The sequence below is a fragment of the Sceloporus occidentalis genome, unplaced genomic scaffold (assembly GCF_023333645.1).
Source record: "Sceloporus occidentalis isolate IW3139 unplaced genomic scaffold, rSceOcc1.0.p SCAF_2, whole genome shotgun sequence".
Taxonomy (NCBI): Eukaryota; Metazoa; Chordata; class Lepidosauria; order Squamata; family Phrynosomatidae; genus Sceloporus; species Sceloporus occidentalis.
In genome coordinates, this window is record NW_028316982.1 from 171,525,183 (window position 1) to 171,545,599 (window position 20,417).

The window sequence follows — 20,417 nt, forward strand, 5'->3', positions numbered from 1 at the left end:
CGGTACTCACAGACTCAAAATGATCCAGTTTAATGGAGTCCATGGACGCTCTGGACGCCTCTCTTCTAGGTTCTGACAAAATACTGGCGTCGAGATCAGCCCTTAGCCGAGACATTTTATCCGCGAAGAAGTTGTTAAACTCGTCATAGCAGGCTTTCGATGGTTCCAAAATAGGGTTTGAGGAGGGAGACAGCTGGGTAAGCTCCCTCACTACCCTGAACAGCTCTGCTGGACATGACTCCGCGGATGCAATACATGCAGCATAAAATGAATGTTTTGCCGCACTTATTGCCAATCCGTAGGCCTTCAAAAGGGACTCTAGGAGTGCCTTGTCGGCTAAGTGCCGGTGTCTTCGCCAGTTGCGCTCTAGTCGTTGCACAGCCTGCTTCCTTTCCCTGAGGTCTTCAGTATATCAGGGTTGTTTTTTGCAAGCAGGCTGGAAAGGACGCTTGGGAGCGATACTGTGTATAGCCCTGGAGAGATCTTTATCCCAGGTGTTAGTCAGGGCCTCAACAGAATCACTGTCAGTTCCAACCATAAACCCCTCTAGGGCTTCTTGGAACCTTATGGGTTCCATCAGCCTTCGTGGGTGGACCATCCTAATAGGTCTGCCACCCCTGGGAGGGATTTGGGCGGATGCCTTGAATCTAGCCTCGACCAGGAAATGGTCCGTCCATGATAGGGCAGAGACATTAGTTACCTCTGCCCACGGAGTTTCCATGTCCGTACAAAAGACGACTATGGCGGGTTATAGACCGCCCATTTGGGGCGGGCTGCACCCGCCCCTTTCCCCGGTGTATCGGGGCCTTTTGCACCGCCCTTTTGTAACCCTAGTGCGTGCTCGTCACGCACTAAAGTGCCGGTCTGTAACTGGCCATTGAGTGTATTACCGGCAGAATGCGTGGGCCCTGAGACCAATTGGGACAGGCCCATGGCAGTCATGGTAGCCATGAACTCCCGAGCCGCACCAGTTGGATATTGACTGGCCTCGAAAGGGATGTTGAGGTCCCCCAGGACAAGAAGCCTAGGGGACTCCAACACCAGTTCCGAGACCAGCTGTGTCAGCTCGGCTAGGGAGTCAGTTAGCGCACGGGGTGGACGGTAGACCAACAGAATCCCCAGACTGTCCCTGGCCTTCAGGGTCAGGTAAATACACTCAATGAAGTCAGTTCTATGGACATGGTTCCTAGTCAAGGGAAGGGTGTTCTTATGGATCACGGCAACACCCCCCCCCCGCCCACCTAACCTGATCTGGTCCTTGACTGAATACCCAGCTGGTAGGGCCTGTGCCCACACTGCTTCACTCTCAGGCCCAAGCCAGGTCTCAGTAATGCAAGCCAGGTCAGAGCTCTTATCATGTATAAGATCGTATATTATGTGGGACTTATTCCTTATGGACCTGGCATTGCACAGGAGCAGAGACAGGGTTTGTGGTACAGTTGGACTGACCCTCAGTTCTCTTTGGCTAGGAGGGTGGATGGAAGGAGAGATAGATATTAGACATCGATCTCGCCTTCCTTTCCGATAAGACTCCACTCTCCTACCGCTTTATCTCCCCTTGCCCCACACTACTCCAATAGGAGCTCCAATTATACCATCACAGTCACCAATAACCTCCCCAAGCTGTACACACCCCATGTCCATTGCCACTCCCCCCAATAGTACGACAACACTGCAGCAGAGGATGACTTCCCTTCGAATATTTAAACAGGGCTATCCTATCACCTCTTAACCTTCTCTTCTTCAGGCTAAACATCCCCAGCTCCCTAAGTCATTCCTCATAGGACATGGTTTCCGAACCCTTCACCATTTTAGTCGCCCTCGTTTGGATACACTCCAGTTTCTCAATGTCCTTTTTGAATTGTGGTGCCCAGAACTGGACCCAATATTCCAGGTGGGGCCTGACCAAAGTAGAATACAGTGGCACTATTACTCCTCTTGATCTAGACACTATACTTTTATTGATGCAACTTAAAATTGCATTGGCCTTTTTAGCTGCCGCATCACACTGTTGACTCATGTTCAACTTGTCATCTACTTGGACTCCTATATCTATTTCACATGTAGTCTCATTCAGCCAGGTGTCCCCCATCCTATATCTGTGCATTTTATTTTTCTGCCCTAAGTGCAGTACCTTACATTTTTCTGTGTTGAATTTCATTTTGTTAGCTTTGGCCCAGTTTTCCAGTCTATTCAGGTCATTTGAATTTTGATCCTGTCCTCTGGAGTATTAGCTATTCCTCCTAATTTGGTGTCATCTGCAAATTTGATAAGTATGCTCCCAATCCTGTCATCCAGGTCATTGATAAAGATGCTGAATAACACTGGCCCCAGGACAAAGCCCTGTGGGACCCCTAGGGTCACTTCTCTTCAGGATGAAAAGGTGCCATTGTTGAGCACCCTTTGGGTTCGGCCAGTCAGCCAATTACAAAGTGTATTATGTCAGGCCATGGGGCCAAATCTAGTCCTCCTGGGGCTTATTTTGGCTTTCTGGGCCACTCCTTATGGCCATATCACTTTTCTCATGACAAAATAATTTGGTGGTTTGCCAGTGCTGGCATGATCCCCCTTCCCCTTCTAAAAGGTTTAGCCATCTTAAGCACTACTTTTTTGAGTTAAAAGATGGGATAAAAATGCAATGCTGTGTCATCTAATAAAATAACTAGTATAAAGTGAGTTGAAAATCCATTTTCCCAACAAAAGTCAAATGGACAGGGGTCTATGTGAGAGAGACAACAGAGAGGTCTTGAGCATCCTGTCTGATATGAAATAACTATATTAAGTATCCTGCTATGATCTGACTACATGTTAATATTCTTGTCTTTTGTAAATTCTATGAGGGATTGAACATTACTGGAGTATGAGGAGCTGACTAGAGAGGCTCTGGGCAGACTGGCCATTAAGGCCAGCCTGGGGATGAAGTCAGGGCATCGTGTTCACACGATGCATGCCCTGACTTCATGCCACCCCCCCCCCCCCCGTGACATGATGCTGCACGCCACTCCACACCATGTGCAACATCATGGCACTCTTCCAGCACTGCGTACAAATGACACAGCCCCAAAGGAATGCTGCCAAGCTGCAGCAATGCGGCTATCACACCCTTTGCAGGGCGCAAAAAGGAGCCACTTTTGTGGCTCCTTTTTGTGCCCTGCAAAGGCCAGATCGGGGTTGCAGCGTGCAGTTGCCGTGGCCCCAATCTGGGTGTAACAGGGCGGCTCCAGGCTGCCCCTCGGAGCTGTGTGTGCAGCTCCTGAGATAGCCTAAAAATTGCTGGGTGGAGGGTGGAGACAGAAGATGAGAGCAGCCAAATGCATCCATGCAATATCAAGGAACAAACAACAAACTGAATCCTGAGCCAAATGCATTAAAAAGCTTCACCGTCTTCCACCTCAAAAGCTGGCAATTTTTCATTTATGTTGCTAAATAAGTAATGAGTTTCAGTCTCCACTGTCTTGTTGCTGGTGTATACCAATGTAATGTAGGCTTAAAGTCCTGCCAAGTGAGAATAACACAATTTGTCAACCATTTTACAGAGGTGTAAACAAGTATATGAGATAGAGGCCAGGAGGGAAACCTACTGAGCACCCACGCAGAGCAGAGTAAAAGGTCTCCAGCAGGTATCTGTGTTCCTATTTCTGCATAAATTGTTGTTGCTTTTCTTTTCTTAAAGGAAAAAATGCACCCATTATTCAAGTGCACATAGTTCAACCAATAACAATTATAAGCTTAAAAAGAGATAAGTTCTAATCATGAGGAAGATTATGTTGATGACGATGATAACGATGAACAGCTTTGAACTGTAATAACCAGTAGTTATCTGGTTAATAAAACTGAAGATTATATCTACAGATCTAATAGCAGTTTAATACCACTTTAATTGTCATGACTCCATCTTATGGGTTGGGCTTTGTAGTCTTCCAGGGTATTTAGAATTCTTGAGAAAGCTTTTATGCTCTCTAATGAGTGCAATACAGCATGAGAGTTTTCTTGCAGAGAATTTTGCAGGATGTAGCCATGGCAATTAAACCAATATGAAATTGCTGAAAATGTATTGTGTAAATAAACTCTTTGGCTCACTTCCTTTTAGATGCAGATGCACATGTACATTACCCTCATGAGTGTGTATGTGCTTTTCTGGGTGCTGCAGTTGTTCTAGGTATCCTTTTGCTTCTACAGTAAGCAGACCAAAACAGGAAGATTCTTAAACTCTGCATCTGTGCCATTTTGTTTTGTTGGCTGAACATGCACAGCAGAAATAACACAGTTTGGTACCACTTTAACCGCCTTAGCTCAGTGCTTTGTAGTTTTGTGAGATATTTAGCTCACTCTGTCAGTGAGCTGTGATCCCACCACAAATTACACATTTCAGGATTCTATAGTACTGAGCCGTGGTAGTTACAGTAGTGTCAAACTGCATTATGTCTGCATTGCAGATGGAGCTTGATTTTCTAATCAACAGGCATGATATAGAGATGGAACAGATGGACAAAATAAAGCAGTTTCCAACTAATTTGAAGGTGGGGCTTTTAGATGACGCACACCTCCAAAGTCGGTGGACAGTGGACTGAAGCTGTGCTCCAGGACTAAAAATGAGCAAACAGAACCCAGGATAGTTCAACTTAGTGCAAAAGACCTGATTCCCTCATTTTTCCTCCTCCTTCTGAACAATGAAGTTGTCAGCAAAGCAAGTGGGTAATTTGTTGGACTTTACAATCTTGTTTCACTTCCAACAAATATCAGGGTTGTTGAAGTCTCCCATTACTATTATATTTCTTCTTTTTGAAGATTTGGTCATCTGTTCTAGAAAGAAACCATCAAAGTCTTCAGTCCAAAGTCAACTCCACAATGATATCACTGTTGTTTCCTTCATTTTCATTTCACACAAATGCTGTCAAGCCATTACTCATGCTTTAAGTCATATATCTTCTCAAAGATGTACACATAATGTTGATACATAATGTTATTCTTCCTCATTCCCCTAGGTTTCAGTGATACCTACAAAATCATATTGCCTTCCTGTGTTTAAGAGTTCAAGTTCATCTCATTTGTTTTTCCATGCTCCATGTTTCAGTGCAGAGACATCTAACAGTATCAGTCATTTTGTTAGCTGATTTCTTGTTTCCTCTGCTGCCCACCAATGGGTTCTTTTATTATCTTGCCAATTTTTCTTGTATTGTTTAGACTATTTTCTCCAGGACCAGATGTTCTCATGCCCTCTGGAATACTGTCTTTTTCATAAACATAACTTTGATTAAAACCCACCTGATTCTAGCAAATTCCTTTTTACCAATGGCTGTGAAGTGTATCCCTTAGGAGAAGTCATTTTTCATGAATGTGAAAACCATAGACAAATATGTTAAAAATTTCCTGACAGTACCATCTGTGGGGCCAGTTGTTCACTTCCAATATTTTTCTCTTTCTTACTGGGCCATGACCTTTAACAAGAATTAGTAGTAGAAGAACAACCTCCAGTTCAACTTCTTAATGAAAGCCTCATAGTCCCTTGCAATACACTGGAGGCTATAATATGTTGTATCATTTGTTCTCATGTGGAACAGAAGGGAGAGGTAATAGGTAGATCTTTGCCCCGGATCCTTTCAGGCTGACACACTACTGTTTCTGTTCCTCTTAATAGGAATAACCTGTATCCACTACATATCTCTTCTTCCTCTGGGAAAAGACATAGATCCTTTCATCCAGCACCCTCACGATCTGAGGACTGAGACTGTTATCTCTATTCTTCATAACCACTGATCAAGGGTAGACTCTGGAATCAATTGTGTAGCTCCAAACTCATAGCATAACTCCTGATAATTTTGCTTCTCTGTGTTACATTCTTCCAAATGTCCTTTTTCTGTCTTTGGGAATCAAGAAACAAACATAGCACAGTTGTTGGAGGTCACTACAGCAGCTCCCTCATCATCTATGTTCAGTCATCCTATCTAGGCAATGTACCAGCACTTCAGCTTCCCTCTCAAATTCCTGCAAAAATATCAGTTTTCCTCTTCCTGTTTCCAGACTGCTTTGTAAACTCTAGAGACTGAAGGAAGAGCTATACAGAGAAATAGTGGCTGCTAGCACCACCCCCAACCAAACTGGTGACTCATGTCCTCTGAGCTTTCACTTCCCTTCAGCAGAAACCTCAAGGTCCAGCTCATCTGGGGAATACCAGTTTAGGAACAGCTGTGAGAGACATCTGGATGACTTCTGCTTGGACACAATGTTGGACTAGATAGGCTTCCTGTCTGATCTACTGCTCACTTCTTATGTTATTAAGTGTGCATAATGTCTGCACTTACTCCCAGCATAAGTGGTCAAATGTCACTGAGTTTCAAAAATTAAAACATAGATTCCCAGAAAACTGAATTCTAGACCCAAAATCACATCCTGTATGGTTTCTGCATTCCCTGAAAATCATAGCATTAGCCCATCAGGTGATATCTTCATCTCACAATCTAATCCAAAGTGTACCATCTAGTGCCTTTATTTCTAATATCACCATCACATGGATTTAAGATAACCTGTCAGTTTTTGCAGTTGGAGTGTAGATTTCTTGCTAATGGCAAAGCCATAAAGGGACAAAATGAAAACTCAGCATCATGGAAGGCAGTGGGAGTTTTGCCACCGATTTGTTCCTAAGCCAGGACTTCTCACTCAGGCAGTTAATCATGCTGTCTACAGGAGTGTAGCACATGAAAGACAGCAATCTCAGGAATTCTCAAGTGATGTGGAGGCTTTTTGCAGTCATAAAAGGGTTAATAATAACTGGATAATAAGAACTTCTTTTCCCATTAATTATCTGATACATATAAATTAGATGACAGACCAGAATTTCAGTCATCAGCACAAAGGGATGTTCAGGCTATAGTCATTTGACACAATATGTAGCTTAAATAGAAAGTTAACCCATTAGAATCTAAGGATAGAGCTTGGAAAGATATTTTTAAATGCAATTCTTTTCTATTACTTCCCATAGTATTTACAAACCAATCTGTTGTCATTACAGTGATTAAGCACTAACATGGCACAGTACTTATTGTGTCACTCTATATTTTTCCATTACTTTTCCTGTTGACCAAGAGAAGGGAGTTCTAAAGCCTGGTAACAGACACTGAGATGGCCCTCTCTTCTGTTCCCATGAGATCTGACTATGGAAATGGCATAAACTTGAGGGGAAAATCTGTCAAAATTACCCAAGAAGTGCCTTTAAAAAGTATGTACCTAATGTTAGTTCTTGCATCAATAAAGTAACTTCATGCCCACTCATTATAGTACATTTTTTTCCTCCCAAGTCTCCTGTTGTTCCTTACTCTTGTGATAAGAATATTCTTCACTCAGAGCTATGTGAAAAATAGAGGGCAGTAGAAAGAGAGGAAGATCATGCCAGATGGTTGGACTCAATCAGAGAGGTCATGGGCCTGGGTCCGCAGCCCTTAGCAGTTGAGGACAGGAGTCTTGGCGATGTCTCATCCACAGGGTCATGGTGAGTTGAGGTTAACTTGAGGGCAGTTAACAACAAAATGATCTAATGAAATTTAAAACAGTCATATCTACTTTAAATTCTCTTATATATATATCTAAAGGGTAGTTTTGATAGTCTGTTGTAGATGAAACAAGAAGTCCTGTGGCACCTTAAACACTAACAACAGTATTATAACATGAGAACTGGTGAATTATAGCCTGCTTCATTGAATGCATGACGTGTTATCCAGTGTACCTGGTTATGCTGTGAGTTTGGATCTTGTTGCACTGTCCTGTACTTGGGAAGCAGGCAGGCCATATGCAACCTGGGCTTTCTCATTCTTGAAAAGCTGCTGGAGAAGCCTGGGTTGCATAAGGGTTGCTTACTGCTCAGGCATGGGGCAGTGCAATAAGATCCATCAAACTGCACATAACCAGTGCCTGTTTTCCTATGTGATAATCTCCTTAGTCTCAAAGATGCTACAAGATCTCTTTGCATACTGATATTCCAGACTAGCATGGCTATGTTTCTACATGTCATAGTGCTGGTGACTGCTGTAATTATTTTTCATTAAGCTAAAGCCCCTATTGCATATTGTAGATCAGCATAGCATTTCCAGTAATGTATTAAAGAGCAGACAATTTGATTACTTAACAGACTTTCAAACAGCATGGCTGCTGTTGGGACATGTCGAAGGATAATTAGAATGATAAGCCATGATGAAAACAGAGGGTTTAAAATACTGAGAACAAGATTGGCAGAGATCCTACGTCATCAGATATAACTTTGCTGACAGTCCCATCATTGTAGTTGGATCTGACAATGTCACTTCTCCCAAAACATACCTTTTCAGCCTGTCAGGAAACTGAAGAGTTTCCAAGGCTCTGCAGATCAGGGCTAGTGCAAATAACTTCTGCAGCCCTCTCCTAGGTCTCATCTACAATGGCCAGAATACTCGGATCCTCCCGGAGTATTCTGACCCTGGAACTGCCCCAGATTTCTCAGTTACTTCCACACTCCATAGTGATGTCAGGCAGCTATGTACACATTCCTTCTGTGTTACCCAGCACTGCTACTGCTGGTGTGAGTCACTCCCACCGAGGTCACAAGAAGGTGCTCAGTGATTGTTCAGAGGGAATGACTCCTGCTAGCAGTGGTGGCACCCAGCAACAGAGTAGGGACATGTGTGTAGACAGCCACCTGGTGTTACTACAGAGTGCTCTGGATTTTCCTACAAAATCTGGAGCCAAGGGTAAATTTTTAAAAACCAGTTTAAGGGAAGGATAGGGTGGATTCAATGTAGAGCTGACCTTAAGTCACAAAGACCATCTGCATTCTAATCTGGGATTTGGCACTTCATTGTGAAGACAGGTTGCTGTGAGGATGAGGAGAAACCTGTTCATTTGCCCCATATAGACAAGCTCATAGTTAAGGGACACATTGAGAACTAGCAGTTGGAGACAACCCTCAGGGTCCTGACACAACTGCTTGTCTCAATGCAACCCATGACTGGGAGAGAACTGCAGGTGTCATTTCCCAGCACGCCAATCTGCAATGCCATAGAAGACTTCAGTTGGGGTGCTGCTAGACTGAAAACCTGGGATTTTGGGGGTTATGTTCAGTGACTATAAATGTGAATCCACAGCAACAATGAGATAATAAATACATCTATCTTGTAACTATGCCAGCTGACATTTTGGGTATGGAAGGAGGAAAACATTTGCTCCTGTTTGATTGGTTCTTGATCAGCTTGTCAACATAAACCCAAAGCTGCACTTTTGTAAACTCATGGCAGAAATCCTGATAAAAAATGCAACACAAATCCACACTGGACAATGTGGAGCAACTAAAATGCCACAACAATAGACAAGATGCCAGGCTCTTCCTAACTTATTGTTAGCCTGGGTGGTACAAAAAGCAGTAGACTGGAGAAGAAAGAGAAAAATCTAAAAATCTGTCTAGATGTTTGCTTGTTGCAAGCTGCATTGCTTAGATCTAGTTTCTAAATGTAGATTTGCAGGATAAATAACTGGCAATGATTCCAGGCATTAGAGGACAACTGCATTCTGGGAAGGAGGAGTAACAGGTGATATCCATTTCTGAAACATAAAAGTGGGCTGCAACTGAGATCTATTTCATGTCTTGGATGAAACACACTCAATTTTGGGACTGGGTGTAAACTCAAGCATATTAACCAAACTGGCCTCATAGGTCAGGACTGTCCTGGAGCAAAATTGGCATTCTTCTAAGGAATATAGTTGCAAGATAACAGAGGGATAAGATAAAGGGGGGAAGAGGAGAAACAGCTCATTTCTATCTTAATAGTTTCTCTTCATAGCGTTATGTTGTTAAAAAGGGAAACAACCACAGTTTGGGAGCTTAGCTTTACAGCTTATTGCAATGGAAGAGTCACAGGATGCCTTGGCACCTAACCAAGCCCTTGAGCATCAGGGCCCACATGGCTTGTCAGAGCACATTCTGCCACTGTTCTGTTGAATGTACCATCCTCCAAGACATCAGTGGGAATTTTGCCATATCTTTTCATGGCACTAAGATCTGACCCGTGGGACATAGTAAAAATTGCATCCTTACTAATAAAGCCATCCTAAATGAAACAGAAGCACCGACACCAGCATTTTTGTTTTACAGACATAATCTTTTTCTGGTCTTGTTTTCAAATAATAGAGCTTTTCATGCTAGACATTCACCTAATGCTGCAACATGACCTTCTCTGACTCTGGAAAATGCTGAATTGTCTTCAGTTCCTGACTGATAGCATTGTACAATCTAGGTATCAGCATTTCTGGATCAGAGGCTGCTGTATTAGGTACATCTATATTGGTGTAAATCCCAGTGAATTACAGTGATACTTAGTTTTGAGTGAACATGCATATAATTAGGCTGTTAATATTTCTTTGAAATCAAAATGAAGAGCTATTAAGGTATTGTAGTAAATCAGCTGCTATTTGTTTTAATTAGGTAATCCACTTTAATACATCTTCTAAGTATGTTATTACTCACTATCTGTCTCTTAAAAGGAATATGATGAAAATAGAGCTAAATAAGCATGTTTTCTCAGGAGTTAAATCAACTGCAACATTAAGACATGGCTGGTATGATTTTCTGCAGCTGGGTTCACCTGATTTCCTCATGTTCCACCTGCACATATTACATGCCAGTTTATTCTATGTGTTCCCTTGGGAATCTGTCTTCTGCCCTGTGTCATTTAACAGCTATGTAAAACTGCTGAGTGAGGACATGGGGGATTGGGAGTGAAGAGTCATCAGTATGCTGATGACATCCAAGTCTGTTTCTCATTTACATCTCAATTAGATGAAGCAATGGAAGTGCTAAACTGGTGTCAGAGAACCGTAATTGGCTGGATAAGTGCCAATAAACTGAAACTCAGTCACCGAAAGATAAGAGTTGCTGTTGAAAGTGGCAGCATCAAATCTTGCTAGCAATAAAACAGCCCCATTGTCTCCTTGGACATGCCTAAACACAGTTCAAGTTCTTGGTTTTTACCTTTATAACACAATTCAACCTGATTCTGAGACTGCCCTAGTCTTCGCAACCACCAAGGTCATCTCTGGAGAATCTTCTCCAGTTTCTTCTGTCTGGGGCTTAGTAGATTATTGTGGGAGGCAGAATCTTTTAGTTTGTGGCACAGTGTCTCTAGAATGGCCACTGTTATCATCAATTGTTACCCAAAATTGCTTTTTTGAAGAAAAAAATAACATTTTTAATTTTTAAAGCTCTTTTAGCCACTGTAAATTGAGCTCGATTTGGTTTCCATCTACTTTATTTTGTAATTTGTAGTTATTTTCTTTTTAAAAAAGAATGCCATTGGCCATAATTCTTTATTGCAGGATACATCGTGAAAGTCAGTGTCCTGATGAACATCGGTCCAGCTATGCATTGGTCCTGTTGTGGATCAGCCCTGTTGTGCATCATGGTCATTGGGTCCCATTGTGCATTGGTTACCAATGTGCAATTTCACTTTGCTGGCTCCTCTATGTAGTAGCATAACAGCAAAACCTTGATGAATAGAGACAGTGTGAAAATAGTCAATTCTGTGTCCCACAGACATGCCCATTTATGAAGATGAAAGTCTTCAAATGAATTCTGGCATTATTTGGGTCTTGCTTTTAGCTGCCCTGCACACACTCATACTAAAGGCATTAAAGTAAAATGAATAAAAGAATGCTTTTGTGAAGAACTTTACTTGTTGTTGCTGTGTGCATTCGTTTCTGACTTATAGTGACCCTAAAGTGAACCTATCACAGGGGTTTCATGGCAATTTTTGTTCAGAAGGGTTGCCCTTGCCCTTTTTCTGAGGCTAAGAGAGTGTGACTTCACCAAAGCTACCCAGTGGGTTTGCATGGCTGAGCAGGGAACTGAATCCTGGTCTCAAACTGCAGTCCAATGCTCAAACCACCACACCACTAAATCATGCTGGCTCCACTAGTTTTATTAAGTTATTATTTTCTGCAAATAAAGTATATATTCAATTTATCATGTGTGAAACCAAAAGCCCAAAACATGTTTGAAAAGGTGGTATTACAACTTAAGTTGGACTTCACAGTGAGTTTCGATGTATGTAGATTAATCTTTTATGGGGTATTCAGACATGCATACCACTACTTGATATTAAATTAGTAAGTGGGAAAAATGCATATATGACCCAGAATTATTTTGACTTTCCTTAATACTATCAACATTTTCAGAAGAAGTTCAAAGGAACTTGCTGGATCAAAACAGAGATATATTTACTTCAGTCACCTCTTCACTAAATGGTCCACTAGGAGGGAAAGGCTACAAACAGCTCATGAGTGCAAATAGTATTTTTTGGCTCCTCTTTTGTAATACTGCAAATGTTCAGTGACCTAAAATGGGTAAATGTACCTTCAATGACCCAAGACAACATAATGTATTTGTAATATGGATCTTCATTTATTTATTGGTTTCTTGTGATATATAAACTGCTAAGGCTGAAATAAAAAAATGAGGTCATATCTGGAAAAATATGAACATTATTTCCTTTGCAGTGTAATATTGTTTTACAAAATGAAGTTTTGATTCTGTAGGATTTCCTATTCACTTTTTTATTGCACATATTTCTCTTTTTCCCCTTCATGGCCACATGCACCTCCAAAGAAACCTGATAAGGATTGCTCCAACTTTTTAAAGTCATTTTTAAATAGTGGCCCACAGCTCATGAGAACTGTGAGCCAATGTTTAGCACATTAAGCTTTGGGTTGAAATCCAAGAACTGTGGCGTAGTAAATGAGCACAGAACTTCAAAGAAGCAAACAGAAACAAACATACAGATTTTGTATAAAATGAGATGAAAAATAAATATATATATATATGTATCTTTTATCTGTATATAAAGCTCTTATTTTCAACATATTGTGCTTAAAATTTCTTTTAAAATAAAAATATGTACCTTGATTTCCATCTTCTGTAATAGAATAACTACGCTCCTGTGCAAACAGAAAATATATGCTCTAATACCCACATCATAAAAAAGTTGACTCAAGAGATTCATTTTTTACGCAGCCATCTGCACACTTTTTCCTTTGCTCCTGAAAACAGGAAGTGTTCTGGTCTGAATTTCTAAATGTGTGAGAACTACAGCTATATGGAGTTGTATTGTCCAGCTTTACATTCTGTAAACTCCTGGATAACCAAGGCAGATCACCACCAGTGTCATTAAACAATGGTGTTGATTTGATCCAGTTCAACAAGCTGACGTCTGATTGATCTAGTCTTGAGCTCCACTGGCATGTTTCATCTACTAAAGTTGGTTCAAACTCTGAAATGTCTTTGGAAAAATGCAAGGATGTTTCATCTGCATTATCAGCCACCAAAAGATCCCCATTTTTCTCATATAACTGAGCACCAAGAGGAGGAGCAGGAATATTTAAATCTGTTGTAGGCTCTGTTTTTGGCAGTGGTGGACACAGTTCCTTTCCAGGTTGAGATAAATTTATAGGACAGTTTTGTCTGCAAGCCCTTTGAGAATCATTAGTAATAAAATATGGACTTTCTGGAGAATAACGAGCAGAGGGATATTTATGAGGATCAGTCTCTTTTTTGATGTTCCGTCTGTTTAAAAACTGGTTGCGAGTATCTGGTGGCACCCTTGATAACTGGCGTCCAAGCTGAAGCTGGGTTGGGAATAATGTCCCTTGAAGAGTTCTGTATAGAAATCTGACAAAGGAAGGAATATGTATTTTAAAAAGCAAGAAAAGGCAATGTACTGATAGAATAATGGTATAAACTTCATTTATAAAAAATAAATACTATGGTAGAGTAATTTGCTAGAATGCCATAAGAGGAAATGCTCCATGTTTGTGAGAATAGGAACTTGGAGACAATGGCTAAACCCTATTGGTAGTGCTCTGTAGAGTAGACTAGAGTGTTGACTTACCATCCAGTAACTGATTCAATGGATCTACTCTAGTTGGGACTAAACTATAGGATTCAGCCTTCAGATCTCCCCAAACTTCCATAGTCTATCTTATTAATAACAAACAGCACTACTACCCCTACCAGGGAGGACTGGTTGGGCAGATTCAGTGTAGTTTCAAATTGATCTATTGGACAGAAAATGGTGCTGCTCTTCTATTGAAGATATTAAATGGATAATCAGTATTGTTCTTTCTCCTGCCATCTCTCCAATGCCTCTTTGTCTAACTCTTCAAACATATTTCTAACTGGATTCTGATCCACCCCTCTATCAAAAAACTGATTGGTAGGTTTTTAAGTCTTTAAAAAAGCATTAGGTATTTACAACTGCTTTGCACACATTATGTTCAACAAGAGCATCCATCTGGTTTGCTGCAGAGGGGATGATATTTGATCTGGAATTGTGCAAATGATCATTTATGCATACTGAAATGAATGCAAGACCCTATTTTGTACAGGAACTAGGATCTTAACTGTATGGAGGTTGGATGTACTGTCAGTGGGTATGACACTCACCCCTCCCTAATTTCAATACAATATAACAGGCTGCCTAGGGCTCTGAAAAGATATTAATGTGTAGCATTTTTAAAATGTTACCCACGTTTATAGGTTTTGTTTTTTTAATCTGACAACAAATCAGTTTTGCTGTGATTTATCTGATATTCTTTTTATACATTTGTTATGGCCAATGGCTAAAAATGAAAACCACTGATTCATTTGGACTTGTCAGTTTAATGACATATTTGATTATCACAGTATATGTACATGCCTACAGCTTAGTTACATATTTCCTAGTGCAGTTACAAAAAGACTAAGAGCTATCAGGCCAATTCAGGAAAAATATTCTCAGGGGAAGGCAAATACATTACCTGGGAAGCAATGCAACGGTGGGCGTTATAAGACAAGTCAGATAAAACATAGGATCTCCCATCAGTTTTTCCATAATCCAGTAGGGATTGGATGGAGGATAACATATTGGGCAAGATGCATTGTAAAGAAGAGCCACAATGAAGAATAAAACAACGCTGAAGACACAAGATGACAAATGAAGCCATGTCTAAAAGAAACACACTCAGAATTAATGTGCAATACTGGTATTTGCTTGGGACACAAGCAACCTTAAACATGTTTTCAACAGAAAATGGAAAAAAATTACTATTGAGACTAAAAATCTCACAGTTTACAGGAAACATGTCCAGTGGCCTTGGGTGGGGAATTCTCAGAACTGCAATCTAAAAAACCTAACTTTTCCCATGCTCTGGAGATTCTGGCAAAGTATATACCTATCTTTTCAACCGAGATGGGGGGGTGGGGGAGGCTTGCTATACACAGAAGGAATGCAAAGTTCAGATTCAGTGTAAATAGTTTTGCTAGTTTCTGCTGAGAGGACTCTGTAGCCCAGGCAAAACCAACTGAATGATGCTCTGGAGAATGAACATTCCCAATGTGGACAAACTCCTGCTAACATGTTCCCAATGAACATTCCCAATGTGGACAAACTCCTGTTAATGCACTACTAAAGCAAGCATCTATGACTATATTTTTATCTGACCAAATACTCATTGAAGTCTGTTTTGCTAGAGCATGCCACTTGTGCTAGTGCTGCTAATGTCTGTGTCATCAACTGCACAAAGATTTACCAACATTCTTCAGTTCAATTTCAAATGGGTTTAGTAATTATGAATAACTTTGGAGAACGATTGAAAAACAAACATGCCTCCCCTGAGTTCTAAACTGATGACACAGTTATTATTTTAAACTTTAATCTACTGTAATTTGCATTAAATAACAGTGAGGTTTGTGGGTTGAAAGCTTTAGCCTCCCCATACACTGAAAACACAATATAGGCCAGGAGTATAGCAAGCAGAGGAAGCACTGAAAGCCTTTAAAAAGGCTATAGCCTGATTAGGTTGGGGATTTCACTAGTGCTTGGTCAGACAAGCTCAGCATTATTTCTTCCTCAACATTTATCTTAAAAATTCCCTTTAGGGATATATGCTTACCTATATCTGAGCATTATCTGGAACTCGAACAGACTCACATTAAAAGTACAGTGTACATGGGCAGAACTTTGTTTTACATTGTGAGATGTATAATTTCTAATGTGCCTGAGCTATAAGCTAGAGTAATTTATGTTCTGTGCCAGTTAATCATGAGGTTTGATAGCATCTCTGCCATGTATTTGCTTGTATGATTTTGAATTCTGCTCTCCATTTTGGCAGATCTTTTATCCCTTCATTGTCTTCTTTTCCTTGGGAAAAATATATCTGAAAGCTCTGCAATCAATTTGGCCAGCACTAGTGCATTTCCACAAACTATACATTAAAACAGATTGTCCTCAGCAACTAGGTTGGCCGTATATCCTAACATTATACTGTTTGCTTAACTGATGGTTAAGTAAAGTATCAGCAAAGGCAAATACTATCACCAGAGGAAAAGAGGTTACAGGTGAAAAGGCATAACCTCTTGGTTATATTGTTAGTCTCAACTAGAATGAACCCACTGAACAATAGGAATTGTGTAAGTACGATCTTAAGAAATCATATTGACTTATTTGGTTGACTCTAATTTCAGCTAGAAACTGTTTGCTCCTAGCAGGGGACTGGGCATGAAAATTAGTCTCACTCAGCCACATTGGGTAGTTGTAATTAAAACTAGGAAGAAGAGACATGTAGGCCTCAATCCCATTGGCTCAGTACAGATGGGCCTTTAAGCACGTAAGGAATAAGTGCTAGGGTTGCCCCGCAACCCTAGTACGTATTCCGTATGACAAAATGGCAGTGCCCTGTACACATGGGCACCACCATTTTGATGCGATGGACGCTTAGCATCCGCACGTTGTGGCGCACTCGGGTGTCATAAGTGCGCCAGAAAAAGAACCTGCTTTCTGCAGGTTCTTTTTTTGCCAGCGGGAAACCGTGCGGTGTATCCGCTGCGGCTTCCCACCAGCGGAAAAGGAGGCACTGGCAAACTGCCCTTTTTGGGCGGTCTGTATCGCGCCAATGATAGTCTTGACTAAATGTGCATATATACTGTAGAAATAATGCAATTGGATGCCAGTTTAACTGTCATGGCTCCTTCCTACAGAATCTTGGGATCTGTAGTTTTTGAGGCACCAGCACACTTTGTCAGAGAAGGCTAAAAGCCAGGATTTCATAGGATGAAGCTACCTCACTTAAAAGTGGTGCCAAACTGCATTATTTCTACAGTGTAGATGTACTCTAGATTAGACCCATAGAATCAATTATAGAGTGTATAGAAAGTTTTACAGTATGTTTCAATAATACAAAAATGGAATGTATGAAATAATTGCAATCCAAACAAATGGAACTAATTGCTACACCATGTTTATGTAAGCAACTTACCCAGGTTTTTGTTTCAATGGCCAAATGCAATATAATGGTGAAGAGAGCTATTGTGGTGATAGGGGTTCCCCATGAAAATATATCCACATCTGAATCATAATATATCTGAAAATATTTAATGGAAATTAAGAAAAATTAGTCTTTTAAAACACCAAAGTCTAAAATTTAGGAGATTACCTGTTGCCCTGCTTTTTGAATACCATCTCCTGGTGATCCTGTATTTGATGGCTGAGAACAGAGCCTATAGTGTCACAGTAAAGTTTAGAAAGATTTACTCTTGGGGGTTGTAGTTCCCAGAACCTCCTGGCCAGCATGACTTCTGGCCATATTAGCTGGTTGTTCTTGGAGTTGTAGTCCAAGAGAGTTATGTTTCCATGTTTGATGCAGCATCCACTTTCTGGGACTCTATACCCAGCATATGTTAGTCTGGGGCTGACGTCCTGGGATTTAAAACCCTATTTGTTCCAAAAATGTTTCAAGAAAGGTGTTCCTGGCCACTTGCTGTCATACTAATGTCACTTTAAAACTTTGTATAAGCTTCAGAAACCAGCATGGTGTAGTGACTTTTGAGCACTGTACTAGGACTCCTGAAGACTGGGGTTTGAATCTCTGCTTGGCCATGGAAACTCACTGAGTGACTCTGGACAAGTCACAATGTCTCACCCCAAGGAGTAGCAAACATCCTCTGAATAATTATTGCCAAAAAAACCCTGGGAGAAAATTGAACTGAAGGTCAGCACTTTTGAGAACCTGAAGGCTTTTTCACATATTACACAGAATTGAGATGTTGTGTAGCAACACCTCAATTCCAAATTATTGAAAAATGTACTTGTAGGCCCTAGGTCAGAGGTGGGAAATGTCTGCCCCTCCATGTAATGTTAGACCACACAGCCAATGATCAGTACTGATGGGAGCTGCAATCCAACATACGAAGGGTCACCTGGTCTCCATCCTTATGTAATTCAGAACATATAGTTGTCACACTCACACCTAATTTGAGGTTGTTGTTGTTGTGTGCCTTCAAGACATTTCTGACTTATGATGACTCTAAGATAAAGCTATCATGGGGTTTTCTGGGATTAAGAGTGTGTTACTCATCTAAGGTCACCCACACCTAAAAATTATCCTAAATGTAAGCCTGCTACAGATACAGAAGAAATGCTGGTTCCTCTAGAAACAGCCAAGCTGAAGCCCAAAGGATACATGCTTGGGACACAGGAATAATTAAGGTCTTGACTATCACAATTTGTTAGAATTTATCATTTTATTGACTATTTTAGAACAGACTACAGTAATTCATTTTGCCCCACATTGCTTTTTGCTGTAAACTGTCAAAACAAATTGATCCAATGAGCTCCAAGCTGAAATTTCTCAAAAGTTTTCCCCCTGAAAACATTTCTGATTTCCCCCCTTTTCTGACCTCTTTCCTATAAAAAGAAAAAAGAAGTTTTGCAGAATATCGTCTAAATATCAGCCACCATTTCTTTTTGTGGTGGCCACTATCTTAACTGCTTCCCCAAATCCTTACAATATGCAAAATGGTAGTTGGGCTGCAGTTGCTGCAGATGCTACTTCAGTGGCAACAGGAACAAAAATGCCTTGGGGTCTCTATATTGAGGGAGGGGGAGAAGCAATAAGCTGTGCTGTTGCCACTGCTAGTGGCGAGTCCACCTTAGAGAAACTATTGGGAAAATTTCTCCTCCATCTGGAGCAATTAGGTGAAATGTCTCCTATTCCATGGCCAGTTTCTCTGCCCCACAAACAGGACAGAGAATTTAGAGAGCTCATTTGTACACATCTGTAGCCATAACTGCTTGTTACTGTCTCCTTGAAATATTTCCTCTGATCTTACTTTTGTAATACTGTTAAGAATCAATACCCAACATTTTATACCAGACAGCTTTGCTTTTGCTGCTCAGCATACAGAAAATCCAAGCTGCCATTAGTGATGTACAAGAAAGGGGTTTTATAGCCTTTCTCTGGTTACAGTCTCATTTTTTTGTATTAAAAAAAAGTTTGTGATAAACTAGAAGTCTATCTGTACCCAATGTCCTGGAAGCAATATACTCCCTTTATCAGTTTTGCCAACAAAGATAGATTCTTTGATCATAGCATCATACAGTCACACAGCTGGAAGAGACCACGAGGCCCATCAAAATATTCCTAATAGGTGACCATCCAGCCTAAGTTTAAAAACCTCCAAAGAAGGAGACTCCACCACTCCCCAATGTGTTCTACTGTTGAATAGCTCTTACCATCAGGAAGCTCTTCCTAATGTTTAGGTGGGATTTCTTTTGCTGTAGTTTGAATCTATTGCTCTGTGTCCTAGTTTCTGGAGCAGCAGAAAACAAGCTTGCTCCAGCCTCAATATGACACCCCTTCAAATATTTATACAGGGCTATCAGGTTATCTCTTTGACCCCTTATAATTGCCAAGAGCCCCAAGGCTGGAAAAACAAACAATGCTATCTACCAACATGGTGTAATGGTTTCAGCATTGGATTACAACTCTGAAGACCAAGGGTCAAATCCCTGCTTAGCCAGGTAAGTCCACTGAGTGATCTTGAGCAAGCCACACTGTCGCATCCTTAGAGCAGGGGTAGGCAACCTGCGGCCCGCGGGCCGGATGCGGCCCAGCGAGGCCTTGGGACCGGCCCCAGCCCGGTCCTGCTGCCAATTGCCGCCGGGGCCTTTGGCCTCTCGCGCGCAGGGGCAAGGGGGGCAATTGTTTATAGACGCCTCAGAAACATGCATTTATATTAACATTTAAAAAAAAAATCTTCAAAATTTTTTTGTGTGTCCTCCACTTTTTTTAAAAAAGTGCCCACCATTTGAAAATGTTGTCCTACATTTGTCCCGGTTTATTTATTTATTTAAATTTTTTAAAAAATATTTAATTATTTATTTTTTGGCTTTGGCCCCCCAGTTGTCTGAGGGACAGCAACCCGGCCCCCGGCTCAAAAAAGTTGCCTACCCCTGCCTTAGAGAATGGCAAAGGCAAACCCCCTCTGAACAAAACTTGGCAAGAAAACCCCATGGTAAGTTTGCCTTAGATTCGTCATAAGTTGGAAGTGACTTCAAGTCACAAAACAACCACAACAACAACCTATCTAT

The 20,417-nt window shown here is 41.0% G+C and overlaps 1 protein-coding gene across 4 annotated transcripts in view; it reads right to left on the reverse strand.

Annotated features, from left to right (window-relative positions):
• Positions 1–11,205: 11,205 nt before the first annotated feature.
• The window catches only part of LOC149319331 (phospholipid-transporting ATPase VA-like), a 170,229-nt gene continuing 161,017 nt past the window's right edge, over positions 11,206–20,417 (reverse strand). For 3 of the 4 annotated variants that reach the window (XM_089511491.1, XM_089511490.1, XM_089511492.1), the window contains 3 exons: positions 17,305–17,409; positions 14,809–14,996; positions 12,397–13,681 (listed from right to left, as the gene is read on the reverse strand). In XM_089511491.1, the coding sequence (XP_089367617.1) occupies positions 12,988–13,681; positions 14,809–14,996; positions 17,305–17,409 (987 nt within the window). In that variant the 3' untranslated portion in view covers positions 12,397–12,987. Of the gene's footprint in view, positions 11,504–12,396; positions 13,682–14,808; positions 14,997–17,304; positions 17,410–20,417 lie in introns of those variants that run through there. The other variant, XR_016280173.1, reaches the window with a different exon arrangement.